Consider the following 16,806-nt stretch of genomic DNA (forward strand, 5'->3'; position numbering starts at 1 on the left):
CAGTTCACAATCACAGTGAACTCGCACAGGATCCTTTTTTTGGTCCGCAGCAGAATCGGATTGCATGGTGGTTCACACCAATGCAATCCGATTCCTGTGAGAACTGTTAGATCGCACTGCGATATGCGATCTAATCTGGGGGTGTCGATACCTCTGAATTGACATCCCCAGCATATTGCATATGGCAGTGTGAACTGCCTGTGCTGCGGATGGGATGTGGGAACACGCAGTAGATTCGCAGTGTTCCCACATCGCAATAGCGTGAACCGGGACTCATGAACTGTTACGACATCGTCAAACTTTAATGTTTATAGGACTATTTACTGTTTAGTGGGAATTATAGGTTACACTTACTTATTAGTTGTGATGCACTTTTTGCTATGTGGTAGAATTTTTTTATGAAATGTTAGCGCAGCATTATTATTCCTATTTATTGCAACAGGACTTGCCCTTACTGGCAGGATCTCCAAGTAGGAAACTTTGCTTTTTTTCGCATGTGCAATTTTACACGTGAAATATGTACATGAAGGGTGTTGGTCATTGTATGTTGTATAGATGTAAATCCTCGCATAAAAAAAAAAAAAAATCAAATACTGTGATCAACATATGTTGTTGCCATCAATATGCTAAACTGCCTAGTCCTCACACACAAGTTTTCTCTAAGTGAACACGGATTAGCTGTGCACAAAATCAAGTTTGTTCTCTTTTCTCCAAGTCCTGTCCAGCGGTACAAAAGTCGTTAGTAGTGTGTATGCTGTGTGAATAAAAGGACACAAAGATGTAGCATCCCCAGGAGCCGCATCTAAATTCCTCAATTTCCCTTTGAAACGGAGACGCTGCTTGTATCAATAAGAATTTATTTGTTCTTTCAAAACTGCTGACAGGTTACATAGGATTTACAAAATCATTTACATTTAAATCCTCACCCCCCTCCTTCCTATTTAAGCATGTAATCTGAACAAGAGAAAATGCCTAGTGGAAACGTAATGAGGCATGAGAAGATTAGGTCCCTCACTGCAGGCGAAGATAATAATACAAGCTACTATGTCTTAATATGTGACACTGGCTTCAACTTTTGTCCAGTATCGTAGCTCTTTGTGACAGGGACTGTGAAGGAAATGTATCAAAAGCAATTGCATTAATGATGGAGTAAAAAAGATGATGGGCCAAAGTGGTCATATTTACAGTTGCTTACTAATTCTTAGAAATGTTTCAGAATATAGTGTGGTGGCAATAATAAACCCAATCAAATCTGATATAGGATCAGTCATTTATGGTACCTCTTATTTAAAAGTGATGGATCGCCACATGATAGCAAGTTCCAGCATATACCACTAAGCTCTTGCAATTATTCCCAGCATAATATTGGAAGCATTTGACTCAAATCGGAGGATCTGGCGAACTGGGAATATTGGGGGAAGAGGGGTTTCAGTGTCAGTTTTAAGTTCAGGGTTGTATCTGGTTTTTGGATAGGTTTATTGCTGCCCTGAAATATCATGACGGCTAAAAGTATCATGGCTATCTGTGTAGGGTGGCAAAACGGAATTTTTGTAAAATCTTACCTGTAAAATTCCTTTCTCTGAGTCCTCCGACAGTCGCCGCCTCTTCATATTCGTCACATATGGGGTATTAGACTTTGCTCCGAAGGAGTAGCTAGGCAACAGAATATGTTAACAATAAAGCTTTAACATATCCCACCCTCAAGGGGTGGTCCCCTCAGTCAATACCCTCCTACTTCCTGCAACCATATCTCAGTTTTAGTGGAATAGCAGTAGAGTATACATTCAAACCCCAAAAGAGGGGCGGGGGCGGCGACTGTCGGAGGACTCAGAGAAAGGAATTTTACAGGTAAGATTTTACAAAAATTCCGTTTTCTCTTACGTCCTCCGACAGTCGCCGCCTCTTCATATTCGTCACATATGGGGACGTCCCAAAGCAGTGCAAACATGAGGGGTGGGAAACGCATCCGCGCCGAAAGGCAACGCAGTCTCCACATCAAAGAAAGGAACCTTACCAAAGGAAGGAAACCAGCTGGGCAACAGCAAAAATAAGTGCTCAACAGGAGCAACAACCCAGGAAAAGACAAAAAAACCAGGGGATACAAAAAACTATCCCAACAACCAGGAGTCCCCAACAAGGGACCCTATGGAACAGCCGCACTAAGAACCTTGCGGCCAAAGGAAGCATCCGCCGATGCCTGAACATCTACTTTGTAGAATTTTGTGAAAGTGTGTACGGTCGACCAAGTCGCCGCCTTACACACCTGGGCTACAGAAGCCCCATGACGGCAGGCCCAAGACGTACTCAGTGATCTAGTAGAGTGCGCCTTCACAGGCACAGGGGGAACCTTCCCCTGCAAGGCATAGGCCTGTTCAATGGTCTGCCTGATCCATTTGGCAATGGTAGAGGCGGAAGCCGCCATGCCCTTCCGAGGACCCTCTGGAAGAACAAACAAGGAGTCAGTCTTACGAAAAGACTCAGTCGATTTAAGGTAAACCCTTATCGCCCGAACAACATCCAGAGAGTGCAATCTCACCTCCTTCGGATGTTTAGGCTTCGTGCACAACGAAGGCAAAACAATATCCTCGTTAAGATGGAATTCCGAAACTCGTTTCGGTAGAAAAGAAGGATTAGGTCGCAAGACCACCTTATCCAAATGAACAACCAGGTACGGAGACTTGCAGGACAAAGCCGCCAGTTCCGACACTCTGCGAGCCGAAGTGATCGCCACCAAAAAGGCGACCTTTTTGGACAACATAGACAACGAGATCTCCCTGATCTGTTCAAAAAGAGCACGTTGTAACACAGATAGAACTAGATTCAAGTCCCAAGGGGGCAAAGGATCCCTCCTAGGAGGAACCAGATGCCGCACACCCTGAATAAAAGTGCCAACCAAGGAGTTGGAAGCCACGGGACGTTGAAACAGAACGGCCAGCGCCGACACCTGACCCTTAATCGTAGCCAGCGCCAAACGCTGATCGACACCCGTCTGAAGGAAAGACAGCACACGGGGAACCGAGTACGTGCGGGGTGAAAACCCCCTGGACTCACACCAGGCAAAATAGGCCTTCCAAGTACGGTAATAAACCTTCCCCGAGGAAGACTTCCTCGCGTTGATCAAAGTATGAACGACCTCTGGAGAGAGACCCTTCTCCTTCAGGACCTCGGTCTCAACAGCCAGGCCGTCAAAGCCAGCGACTGTAAAGCAGGATGGTAAATCGGTCCTTGAGACAGTAGATCGTCTCGAAGAGGCAGACGCCAAGGAGCGTCGACCGCCAGATTCACGAGGTCTGCGTACCAGGACCGGCGAGGCCAGTCCGGTGCCACAAGAATCACCGTGCTGCGTTCCGAGTGCAACCTGCGAAGGAACCTGGACAGCAACTGAATCGGTGGAAACGCGTACATCAGCCTGTACTGATGCCACGGGGCCACTAACGCGTCCGACGCGTCTGCCCGAGGGTCGCGCGTCCTTGCCACGAACCTCTTCACCTTGTAGTTGAGGCGAGACGCGAACAGGTCCACATCTGGAAGACCCCACTTCGCGCACAACATCTGAAAGACAGCCGGGTGGAGAGACCATTCCCCCTGATCCAGGGTCTGGCGACTCAGATAGTCCGCCTGCCAGTTCTCCACTCCCGGAATGTGAACCGCCGTTATCGCCGGGACATGAGCCTCGGCCCAAGACAGAATGTCGGCCCCTTCTCGAGCCGCTCGGGCACTCCTGGTGCCCCCTTGGTGGTTGATGTAGGCCACCGCCGTGGCATTGTCCGTCTGCACCCGAACCGGGCAGCCCTGCAACCGGTCCGTCCAGCGATGAAGACAGAGCCTTATCGCACGCAATTCCAGAATGTTGATCGGAAGGGAAGACTCCCCCTCCGACCAGGTCCCCTGGGCGGACAGAACGCCCAGAACACCACCCCAGCCCGACAGGCTGGCATCCGTGGTGATTATCGTCCACGAGATCGGACGAAACGACTTGCCCCCGGACACCAACGGGGACTGGAGCCACCACAGAAGGTTTTCCCTGGTGCGATGACTCAACGAGATCTGAAGATCCAGAGATTGAGGTCGCCCGTCCCACCTGGACAGGATCTCCGCTTGGAGACCCCGCGTGTGAAACTGCGCGAAAGGAATCGCCTCGAAGGCCGAGACCATCAATCCCAGACATCTCATACCCGTCCGCAGAGACGAGTGTGGAACGTCCCTGAGGGACCTGACTTCCTCCTGAAGAGTCCTGAGTTTGTCTTCCGGCAGGAAGACCTTCGCCTGCACCGAGTCCAGTATCATTCCCAGATAGGGGAGACGAACCGACGGACTCAGTGTCGACTTTGGAACATTTATCGTCCAACCGAACTCCTGCAGAGTTTGCATTGTGACAGACAGGTCCTTCTCCAGACCCTGTCTGGTCGCAGACCGAACCAGAATGTCGTCCAGATACCCCAGGACAGAAATGCCCTGGGCTCTCAATAATGCCAGAACCGGTGCAAGCACCTTGGTGAAGACCCGCGGAGCCGAGGCGAGCCCAAAGGGCAACGCCACAAACTGGTAGTGATCCTCCGCAATGGCAAATCGAAGGTACTTCTGATGACCCTCGAATATGGGGATGTGAAGGTACGCATCCTTCAAATCGATGGAGGCCATGAATTCCCCCGGAACCAGGGCAGCCACCACCGAGCGCAGGGATTCCATGCGGAACTTGCGAACTCGCACAGAGCGGTTCAGAGCTTTCAAGTCCAGAATCGGACGAACCTTGCCCTCCTTCCTGGGCACGGTGAACAGATTGGAATAAAACCCCCGAAATCTGTCCCGATGAGGCACCGGAAACCACCACTCCCTGAGCCCTCAGGTCCCGCACCGCCAGGTGCAGATCCCGCAGGCGCTCTGGAGACAGTTGAAGATTTGAGGGAAAAAATCTGCTCTCCGGCCGAGAGAGAAACTCGATCTTGTAACCAGATCGAACGATTTCCAGAACCCATCTGTCCCTCACACGGGCCAACCAGGGCTGAAGAAAACCGAGCAAGCGTCCCCCCACCCCAAAACTGGGTGAGGGCGCCCCTTCAGGCCGAACTGTTATGGGCCGCAGGTCCGGATTGACCGGACTTCTGTTTCCCAGACCAGGGCTTCTTCTGAGAGCCTTGGCCCTTGAACGGTTTGCCCTTGTAGTGCGGCCGAAAGGCACGAAAGGACCCCTGAGGGGGCCGAAAATGAGCATGCTTCTTCCCAGAAGCCCCCTTAGCCTTGGGGAAATGGGGCAAGAGAGTGCTCTTACCCCCGGTAATCCCCTTAATCAACACATCCAGGGACTCCCCAAAAAGGCGAGACCCATCATAAGGCAGATTGGCTAAGGTTTTACGTGAAGATTGGTCCACCGACCAACATTTCAACCAAACCAGGCGGCGAGACAACACCGCCACGCTGTGCACACGCGCGGCCAACGGAATCAGGTCCAGGTCCGCATCACACAGATACATGACACCCTGGTGGATCTGATCCACCATATCCAGGGTCGCCGCCGAGGCCGAATCGGCCACTAGGACGCGCCTAAGCATCTGCGTCCAACTTGCGATCGCCTGGGCCGCCATGAGAGAAGCAAACAGAGCCTCAAGCATAGAACCCGTAACAGAATAAGTATGACGGGCAAGAGACTCCAGTCTCCTATCCGTGGCATCACGGAAAACAGGGGATCCCTCTGCAGGGATCGCAGTGGCTTTGTTCAAAACCGCAATAGCATGATCCACTGGCGGAGGCACACACCACCGTTCATCAGTGGCAGGCGAGAAAGGATAACGCAGCTTAAATTTACTTGGTACCGCAAAAGGCTTGCGCAAATCGCGCCATTGGTCCTTAACAGCGCGCTGAAAATCAGCATTGCAGGGAAAAACCTGCGGCGTCCTGCGTTTTCTCTGCGTCCCATAAGCCGCCAAGGCAGCTGGGGGACACACCTCGTCCTGCAAACGTAGCGTCTGCTTAATGGAAGCAATCAACTCATCCATGATTGCAAGCTCTTCAGGCGAGCCAGGGGGAGAATTATCAACCCCCTCAACTTCAGCCTCTACCTCAGACCCCACTAGATCAAGAGAGGAGCGGGACCCCGATAGGGGGGTCCCCGCCAGAACAGCCCCATCACCTTCACCCTCAGAATCAGAGGACAGAGCAACTCTGGGCCGTTTAGTAGATTGAGCAGCCACCAGCATTTGCACCTGTGCAGCAAGGCCAGCCACAATAGTGGCTAAATCCCCCCCTGGGGGGGAAACAGCGGTCCCCTGGCTTTCCACCAATACTGTGGGAAACTTGCCCTCCTGAGAATCCATTGCCCCTGTATGCCAGACAACCAAGGGTTAACTGCCCCCTTACAGCAAGCGCGGCAAGCGCAGCCCACCGCACCACACTCAGGCACAATGAGACCCCCACAGGGAATATACAGACTGAATACAGGCAATGGAACACAGGAATAGAAGGATAAAACCTGAGGAGACTCCGCTGCTGCTGCTGCCTCGATCGGTGCTTCCAGGAGAGAGGAAGTGATGCTGCCAGGACGCTCTATGTAAGCCTATGGAGGCTACAAGAAAATGGCCGCCGTGCATGTAAACCATGCGGCCGGAGCGGGCGCCGGTAAAATGGCGTCGTTTGGCGCCGAAATCGCCGCTCCACAGTGCATAAAATCACACACAATATTATCCCATTATATGGATACATGTTAGATCGCCGCAGCGATCGCTGTATATGCCCCAACATGCCATTAAAAACATGCCCCACAGCACACAGCTCCTCACACTGCCCAGCCTGACATACTCAGTGTCATACAGCTCCCCCCCCCTTGCAGCCCACAGCATGCAGCCGAGAGATAGGGAGACAAGCAGTGTGATTAAAGGCAGGTTACACAGTCCCAGACTGAGACCACCCCCAGACAGACAGGTCCCCACATAGATACACTTACCTCACATGGCGTGGGGAACCCGCACAGGCGAACAAGCCGCTGCACATGAGGCAGGGAGAGTCGCAATTCAAGACGCACACAATGGCGGTTCAGAAACCGCACAGCGTCCGGTGAGGTAGCCACCTCACCAATCATCCCTGCACCGAACAGGGATGGGTCATTCACTGTGCCAGGAGCGTTACCTGGCTGAACGCTCGATGGCAGACTGGGAAGCCACTGACCCACGACCTGCGACCAGGGGGATCAGCCCGAGACCCAGTCCGCATGATCCTCTTCGTCCGAAGAACTAACTAATGCTGACAAAAATAACAGCTAAGTAAAGGTAGAGAGAAAACTCAAACAAAATATCAAAAAGAAGAAAGAGTCTGGGACAAAAAGTCCCAGCACAGAGAGAGCCAGCCACTCCTGACAAGCTAGACATTAAAACTGAGATATGGTTGCAGGAAGTAGGAGGGTATTGACTGAGGGGACCACCCCTTGAGGGTGGGATATGTTAAAGCTTTATTGTTAACATATTCTGTTGCCTAGCTACTCCTTCGGAGCAAAGTCTAATACCCCATATGTGACGAATATGAAGAGGCGGCGACTGTCGGAGGACGTAAGAGAAAAATGTACTTGTGCAATTCACTGTGGCAGAAGCCCTATACTTGGGATGCATGTTTCTATAGCAATTTGCAGAGGTAAAGTATCTAGTCACCAGTAGTCAAATATTTCTGTTGCTCCCCTTACTATGAGCTCATATTTGCATGACTAGCACTGGTCTGTTGCTCTAAACTCTAGGGACTGCAAAGAATTGGGAGTATCTAATGAACCAGCTGTTGAAGAATTACAAATCTTACCATTGCATTACACATATGGATGGTGTTCAACAAGTTATGAATGAGTGTTGTGTATTTTACTATAAAGCAGGGGTCCTCAAACTATGGCCCTTCAGTTGTTCAGGAACTACAATTCCCATCATGCCTTGTCATGTCTGTTAATGTCAGAGTTTTACAATGCCTCTTGGGATGTGTAGTTCCGCAACAGCTGGAGGGCCGTAGTTTGATGATCCCTGCTATACAGTAATACCTGTACTTTGTGTTATATAATGCCCTAATTCCATCCTGGGTTCTTCTGGCTACAAAGTCCTCATGAATGGCAATTATGCATATGAAGCAAACTAAGGCCAGGTTCACACAAGCTGCGGGCGCAGTTCACAGCAGGGGGTTCGGTACGTCCCTGTTTACCGATTCAGGTCCGAACTTTTTCCTTGAATTTGCACCTGAACCGAAACCAAACACACAGGACCCTTTCTGAATGTGGACCGCGGCCGCCCCAGAGCTGTGTGACCCAGCTCCATTAAGAATTTAAAACCTGTGGTATCTAGAAAAGTTATATCTGGCTTTAGGGTCTCTTACTCTATATTGACCGAATCAGTACTGGACAGATCCTGAAAGTCTGATTTAATGACTTCTTCTATATCTCGCTCCAGCCCTTGTATAGGATGCACACGTCTCATCTAGGTCACATTACAGAAAAAGCAGAGGAAGAAGTGTCTATGAAGGCAGGAGATGTCTCAATGAGAGCTGAAATACAATTAAAAGAACGTTTTCACTGCCTATATTTGTGATTATGTCCTGGTTCTCACACCCCTTTCGATACCATACAGCCAAGAAGGTGATACCAGGCTCTCTATTACAGTTGAGATATAGAGGTGTCACCTCATTACTTAATGCCTTGTGACTGGCCATTAAAGGAGCAGCAGGTGAGGCTACATTCGCACTGACAATTTGGGCAAGTGTGAAATGTAGTGGTAGTCCCTGCTGTGGTTCTCAGCAGCTAAGTGCTGCCACTGGCCCCGTTCACTATGATAACAGGTTGCCGGCAGCCACAGCGATTCGTGGTTCTCTGCACAGCAAGTGATTACCTGAGGTGACTGCTTCTGCTGGATGGCATGAAGTGCGTCCAGCAGCGATCGCCACAGTTAATTGCTGGCTGTACATAGAGCCACGACATGTAGGCGACCTGTCATTATAGTGAACGGGGCCAGCAGCCACACCTAGTTCCTGAGAACTGCAGCAGGAATCAGAAGATTCATGCCACTCAATTCACACCGGCCTTAAAGTGGAGCTCCACCCAAAAGGGGAAACGCAGCTGGAAGTTCACCCCCCCACCCCCCTCCTTCCCCTGCAGCCAGCCCAATCAGAGAGCACAGCATGCTTTGTGCATGCGGAGTAGGGAACAGGCTGTGAAGCTGCAAGGCTTCCTTGCTACTTTCCTTGAGAACTGCAGCAGAAATCAGAAGATTCATGCCACTACAATTCACACCGGCCTTAATGCGGAGCTCCACCCAAAAGGGGAAACGCAGCTGGAAGTTCGCCCCCCCCCCCTCCTTCGCCTGCAGCCAGCCCAATCAGAGAGCACAGTATGCTTTGTGCATGCGGAGTAGGGAACAGGCTGTGCAGCGGCAAGGCTTCCTTGCCACTTTCCCTTAGTGGAGATGGCGGAGGCGGCACCCAATAACCGATTGAAAAATTGTCTCGAGTGAAGACATTGTTCGATTCCTGGACAGGTAAGTGTCCTAATATTAAAAGTCAGCAGCTACATTATTTGAAGCTACTGACTTTTCATTTTTTCTGCAGGAGCTCCTCTTTAATTGGTGGTGTGAATGTAGCCTGTCCCTTGAGCTTACCCCTCGTATAAGATTGTTCAGGCTTGTCACACATACTAAAAACACTGCACAAAGCAGCAAAGTCCTGACTAGCTGACACTACTGGTGGTTCTTTTATTAGCGCTGTGGTGTGAACTGGGCACATAGAAAACAACTGTTTTCTATGCCGATTACCCTATGCTGTGAATGAGCCCTTGATGAGTCATTCCAGCAAATTACTAATCTGACAGCTTATTTGGAGATTTCAGACAAGGGGAGCTGCAAACTAAGCTGGTCTGCTGGGCTGTCAGTACAAATAACCCATAGTGTTTAGGGATATCTTTGGCATGTATTACTCCTTATTTTCCAAAAAAACAGATATGAATAGTTAAAAATAATAACAATTTTGAAGAAAAAAACTATTTTGAAATAAAAAAAATCGAATAAAGTTAATTGACCATAACCATTTTTTTCTGTTTGATGTTTAGCATTAGGAGGCTGAGGGTAAAGTCCATATATGACGAAAATAGATCAGCCCTCTGCAAGCATAAGCTATACATGGCTATACATAGTTAGATTTCTCTTATTTGGCTCAACAAGAGAAATCATTCAATTTCTTCCACCCTGCAGACTGTTGTATTGAGACAGCTCACACCCTGGAGTGTCTGAATACCTAAATAGTGACTGCTTCTGACTGTATGCAGTCACTGTGGTTGATTTACTAAAGCTGGAGAGTGCAAAATCTGGTGCAGCTCTGCATAAAAACCAATCCGCTTCCAGGTTTTATTGCCAAAGCTTAATTGAACAAGCTGAGATTAGAAGCTGATTGGCTACCATGCACAGCTGCACTAGATTCCGAGTGCGCCAGCTTTAGTAAATCTCCTCCACTGTTCGGGTGACAATTTTCCATCCAGGTCCTTCGATTTTGAAAATAACTTTCAGCTGAATTTTTATCTGTGAATGGCTACTGACAGAAAGATTTCTGTCCTTTTTGGGATTGCCTTAGGCTTGGTTGACACTTGTGCGATGACAGGACATTGCATGCGATTCGCACCGCATTGCAGTGCAGATCGCGTGCAATGCAAATTCAGCAATACAAACTGTATGGCTGAAAACACATCACATTTGCACCAAAATGGTGCAGGGCCCTTTTTTTGGTCCGCACTGGAATCGGGTTGCATGGGTGTTCACACCTATGCGATCCGATTCCTGTACCATTTCATAGTTCGCACTGTGATCTTTGAACCTATTTGGGGGTGTCAATAACTTTACATTGACATCCCCAGCGGTTTGCAGATGTCAGTGTGATTCAGGTGTGATGTGGGAACCCGCACTGGAATGACAGGGTTTTCCGCATCGCACCATTGTGAACCGGGACTAATGCTGGCCATACACTATACAAAAAAAATCGTTCAAACTCATTTTTGAAAAACGAACACTCGGCCCAGAGAGCAGACGATCGTGCCATCATGTAATGACCGATACATTTTTGAATGGACATAAAGTAATCAGTTTTTTGTTCGTTTTTTCGGCTCAAAAACATCAAAACGGATTACCATTTCGTACCCAATAACTGGCCGAAAAACAAAAGAACTGTCCAAACGACCGAATTTTGGCCGATTTTTCGTATAGTGTATGGCCAGCAATTATCTTTTGTGTAATCTACACTGTGTATTTGCAGGTAATCTTGTGACAGTGCTGGTCATCCACCCTTAGGCCCTGTATACATTGGCATTTAAAACAGGCATTTTGGATGAGTTTTTGGCATTCCTAAAACATGTAGCAAAGTGGCCAGTGAATAGAGTTGTTCACATTTGAAAAACATTTAGCATTTGCGTTGCTTCACACCTCTGTGCGGCAAAAAATGAAGTCACATGTTGAATCTGGGAGGAGTTGAAGCTTGTCAACTCCTTCCATTCAAGTCTTTGGTAACACCCCGTATTATACAGTTAATGCAGAAGGTGCTTAAGGCCCCTTTCACACATACGGTCCGTTTGTCTATTTTTCATCCATCCGTTGACGGATGAAAATATGACATCAATGCATCTCTATGTAAAAACGGACGACGACGGATAATCATCCGTTAACATCCGGTTTAATCCGCTTCCGTCAATGTCCGTTTTTTGGAACGGATGAATGCCCTATTTTTCATCCGTCAAAAAAAAATGGATCGGACGGACAACGGATGACAACGCATGACAAACGGATGACAACTGACGAAAAACGGATGACAACTGACGAAAAACGGATGACAACTGACGAAAAATGGATGACAGCTGACGAAAAACGGATGACAGCTGACGAAAAACGGATGACAGCTGACGAAAAACGGATGACAGCTGACGAAAAACGGATGACAACTGACGAAAAACCGATGACAACTGACGAAAAACCGATGACAACTGACGAAAAACCGATGACAACTGACGAAAAACCGATGACAACTGACGAAAAACCGATGACAACTGACGAAAAACCGATAAATTTTGACGTGACTGAACTGATCGGACCGTATGTGTGAAAGGGGCCAAACAAGCATTTTTTTTCTTTTTTTACAAAACACTTCCCCCTTAAAAAAAAATCACTTGGAGGGTGTCTGGGATTTTTAAACGCATCAAAAACACGCGTTCATGCTATAGCTGCGTTGGTTTGTGTAAATGTTAGAATTTTTTGGAAGTGCGATTTTAGCCTTTAAGGAGGCCCTATATTACTTGATCATCACAGGTGACACTTGAATCAGCCGATTTAAAGCCACCGTTCTCTTTTAACCACTCACCAGCTGTGAAGCCAAATATGCAAAAACTGAAACATTTGTAATCCCCTGACAGTATAAGAACAATACATGCTGGATGCAAGTTAATAAGACAAAAAGAAAAGCCATTTACAAGTTACATTTTAATGTCTCCAGCATTTAAAATATAACGAAGGCATAAATTAAGTAGTGTTGTATAGTACAATTAAATCTAATGGCAGGCAGAAAGCAAACCATTAAATATGCATATGTAATGTGACTGCTGTGAGTGAGCACGATACGTTACAGCACTTCCCAACTGTTCTATTGTTGGTAGGGAGCCTGGCCACATTGACTCTGTATTTAGGTCATCTGAACAGGGGACAGATAAGCAGTGTGGGGAATGCGAGTGCTGCTGGTTCACAAGAGCCAGTCTTTTACCACTGACTTGCCTTCTAATCCCTAGCTTGGGCTGAAGAGAGGATGAGAGTGGGCCACCTGCGGGGCTCCGTTCAGGCTCTCTGGCCATTCACTTGTAGGGTGCTTCTTGGAAACTGGCTAACAAACCAATTAAGGGCAGTTAAGATGCAGACACCTGGCCAAAAGTGACTGTCCTTAAACCAACTGTTCACAAAGGGATATAATTAGGCCTCAAACAGCTTTATACACATTTACTGGGTATGTGTTACAAGAAAATTGATTGGCTCAGAAAGTAAATCTTTCACTTTGCTTATACCTAGTAAAACACAGCTTTCTGATGCACATTATTGTTGTTAAAGCTGCTAACTCCACTATTAATTCAAAACAGGATGTCGCGTCACTAGTTCCTGCTCTGTTAACCACTTAAGGACCGGGCCTATTTTTGGCAAAATTTTGTTTACAAGTTAAAATCAGTATTTTTTGCTAGAAAACTACCTAGAACCCCAAAACATTATATATTTTTAGCAAAGACTCTGGAAAATAAAATGGCGGTCATTGCAATATTTTTTGTCACGCGGTATTTGCGCAGCAGTCTTTTAAACGCCATTTTTTTGGAAAAATTATATTACACTGCATTTAAAATAAACTAAACAGTAAAGTTAAGTAAAGTTTTTTTTGTATATTGTGAAAGATGATGTCACGCCGAGTAAAAAGATACCCAACATGTTAAGTTTTAAAATTGCGCACACCCGCCGAATGGCGACAAACTACAGTCAATAAAAATCTCCATAGGCGACGCTTTAAAATTTTTTCACAGTTACCAGTTTAGAGTTCGAGTGTAGCTCTTTTTTGTAAATTATTGCTCACGCTCTGGCGATCGCGGCGATACCTCACATATGTGGTTTGAACAGCGATTTTATTTGCAGAGCGACTTCCGTATATACATTTTCTTTCGTGCACGAGCTCACGGCGACCGGGGCGGCTAAAATTTATTTTTTTTGTTTTCCTATTTTATTTATTTTGTTTAATTTTAACACAGGTTTTAAAAAAATAAAATAAACCTGATCACTTGTATTGCTGTCACAAACAATGTAAACATCCCTTGTGACAGCAATAGGCAGTGACAGGTACTCTTTATGGAGGGATCGAGTCTAAAAGACCCTAGACCCGTCCACTACACTTCCAATTTATTAAAAACGGTTAAAAGGGCATTTTTGAATACACTCACCTTTTAAATCCGGCGCCTTTAGCAGCCGCGTAACCCAGATGTGACGTCATGGACGCTGCCTCCGGGTTACGTCATTGGAGACCCAATCTAGGCCGCATCCAGCTAGCCAGCTGGTTGCTCGGGTCTCCCGGTGGAACGGGAGACCCAGCCAGAGCCGCAGAAGGCAGAGGGAGGGGAGGGGGGGGGCCGTCCCCTCCTGTTCTCCAGGGTAATGGCTGAGCGGCTCCTGTGCCGCATCGGTCATTACCGTCGGAAAGCCGACCGCCAGCTCTAAAAAACGGTAATGAGATGATGCCTCTAGCTAGAGGCATCATCCCGGTACAACGACTTAACGCAAATTGACGTAGACCTACGTCGGCTGACTTTAAGTGATTAATCTGCAACTCTTTTCCCAACTGCAAAACCCTTCAGCCAGACAGCTGATTACTTCTGTATTTCATCACCACTTTGTTGTAAAACTTACATTTATTAAATTATAGATTAGGTAAAACAAAAAATTACTAATAAGTTTTTCAGCAGCAGGCACAAGGGTGTTCACTAAGGCCTGGTTCACGTCTGTGCGTTTTTTGGTGCTTTTTGCAGAAAGCACGCAATACAGTTAATTTAACATGGTTTTCTATGGGACACTTTCACATCTATGCTTTTTTCAGCCACTGCGTTTTTGGAAAGGATCAGGGACTTTTAAACGTGCTTTTTTGGATCAATAGACTTCAATGGAGAAGCTGCAGAAAAGCATGTAGTGCGTTTTTGCCGAGAGTTTGCTGCGATTTGCCTTTTTAATTTTCCCCAGGGTCGATTTGATCCAAATCAAGTTGATTTAAATTGCGATTTAAATCACTAGTAAAAAGGATGGATTTAGATCAACTTGATTTACAGCATAATTTTAAAGAGTAACTGTCATCTCTGTCCCGCAGCGGCTCCTCCTCTGACCCACTGTTGACTCACCAACAGTCCCATTCACTTTATTGGGATGGCTGGTGATGCAGCAGTAAAACAACAAGGTGAGGGATGTGGTGGCAGCAGGTTAGTGGATGTCCGCTAACAGGCGCTGCCATGATGACTCTGAAATGACAGGTTCTCTTTAAATTTAAGGACTTATTCTTGCTGGTAGTTAGTGTGAAATTGTGTGAATGCATCAATGCAGTGCGTGTTATCTCAGCTTGCAAAGCTTGGATTCATTGAATGAGTTTACCAAAAATGTAAATATTGCAGAATATACAGCCTCATGCTACATAACTAAGCTCCATTTCATGCTGAACTAACTAAATTATTAATGTATCTTAAATTCTTAATCTTAAATAACAAACTGCAGCGTATGCCATGGACGTCATCTGGGAGACGGCTGCAAGAAGCAGGGAGAGACCACTCGCTTCTGATGACGTAAGAAAAGAATAAGCTATGCACTTGCAGGACTGGGTGGAGTGGCAGATGAGTACAGAACACCTCTGGATTTGATAGGTGTATGTTTTTGTAGAAAACCCAGTGAAAAAAAGGCAAGATGGGTAGGCAAGGAAAAAAAAAAATAATAATATCACATTGATTTCAGACTATTTAGTCCACACAGAGTGACAACTCTGCTGCACAGTTTCATTGCTAAACGTACGAGTTGTCACCCTGTTAACAAAAGTGAAAAAATAAAATCTACTGGCAGGATCAAAAGATATTAAAACTTTTTTACAGGGGTATAAAAAAAAAAAAAAAAAAAAAAGTTCTGATATAGTAATGAACTTTAAAGGAATAGGAATAATTAGAAATAAACTACCACATAAAAACCACAAAAAATAATCCATACCCATATAATAACCACAAAAACAAAAATACAATGCAGTATTCTCCATCTTCTATATATACACTTCTACGCAGACAATTGTGTTTCTTGGTTTCTAATTTATCATTTGGAATGTACTGTATTTAGGGAAATATCATGAAACAGAACCCTACTTATACACGGTGTGGTGTTTGGTCAGTAATGGAATGGTTGGTGTTTATGTGATTAGTGGGTCAGTTGCAGGCAGCATTACAGGAGAGCAGGCAAGCATGCGGTCAAGTGCAGCGGGAAACATCCATGCAGTATGCTTACCCAGAGGGGGATCGGCGGTAATTCCAATACTCTGCAGTAAGGCTTCAGCTTCTCTTCTCTTTTTCTCCAAGTCAGATTCTTCTTGTGGAGGAGCTGCTTCTTTCTTCTGTTCAGTCTAGCAACAGAAACAATGTCCAGAAGTTAAACATGATAATGCCACACTGGGTCATGACTTAGGATAGAAGTGTTGGTGTTGCCCATAGCAACCAGTTCAGTTTAATATCTGTAATTTGCTAGCATAGGTTAGAAAATTCAAACAAGCATCTGACTGGCTAAGAAACACTGGTATTCGTTTTCCTTTTCTCTGTCTTTGAACAAAAGATTCACAGAAAGCAGCCGTACGGTTTGCAAAAATAAATGATTGGATAAAACTGATTTTGGGTCTATATTACATTCGACATGCTAATAAAAATTTTTTAGGTGCAATAAGAACCCAATAGGAAAGATGCTTAGGATATTCTTGTGTAAGGAAGCCGCCCCCGCCGGGAGAAGACAGTGATTGTTGCTTGCGGCTATAGCAGCCGCTAGCGATATTCGCAAGAGTATCCAGCAGGGTGGTTGTAGCCAAGTTGATTGATCGTACAGTCAGCCTGTCCGTTAACGGTTTGAATTTCGGCCGGTTCCTGCTAAACCAGCCGAGATTCGAACCGTGTATGGTTGGCCCAAGGGTTCCTTCCGGGAAGATTATTAACTGGCTTCTGCCTGTAACTTCCATAGGGAGTCTGGGCTCTCTATGACTTTAAACTAAAACCTCTGCTGGGGATGGATGCATTGTTGGTTC

At 46.5% G+C, this 16,806-nt stretch overlaps 1 protein-coding gene across 1 annotated transcript in view; it reads right to left on the reverse strand.

Annotated features, from left to right (window-relative positions):
• Positions 1–16,806, reverse strand: part of DYNC1I2 (dynein cytoplasmic 1 intermediate chain 2) — a 225,430-nt gene that overhangs the window by 148,344 nt on the left and 60,280 nt on the right. Inside the window, exon 4 of the mRNA XM_082260314.1 lies at positions 16,026–16,140. Within this exon, the coding sequence (XP_082116440.1) occupies positions 16,026–16,140 (115 nt within the window). The remainder of the gene's footprint in view (positions 1–16,025; positions 16,141–16,806) is intronic.

The sequence above is a fragment of the Pelophylax lessonae genome (assembly GCF_965119305.1).
Source record: "Pelophylax lessonae genome assembly, chromosome: 6".
NCBI classification, from domain to species: Eukaryota; Metazoa; Chordata; class Amphibia; order Anura; family Ranidae; genus Pelophylax; species Pelophylax lessonae.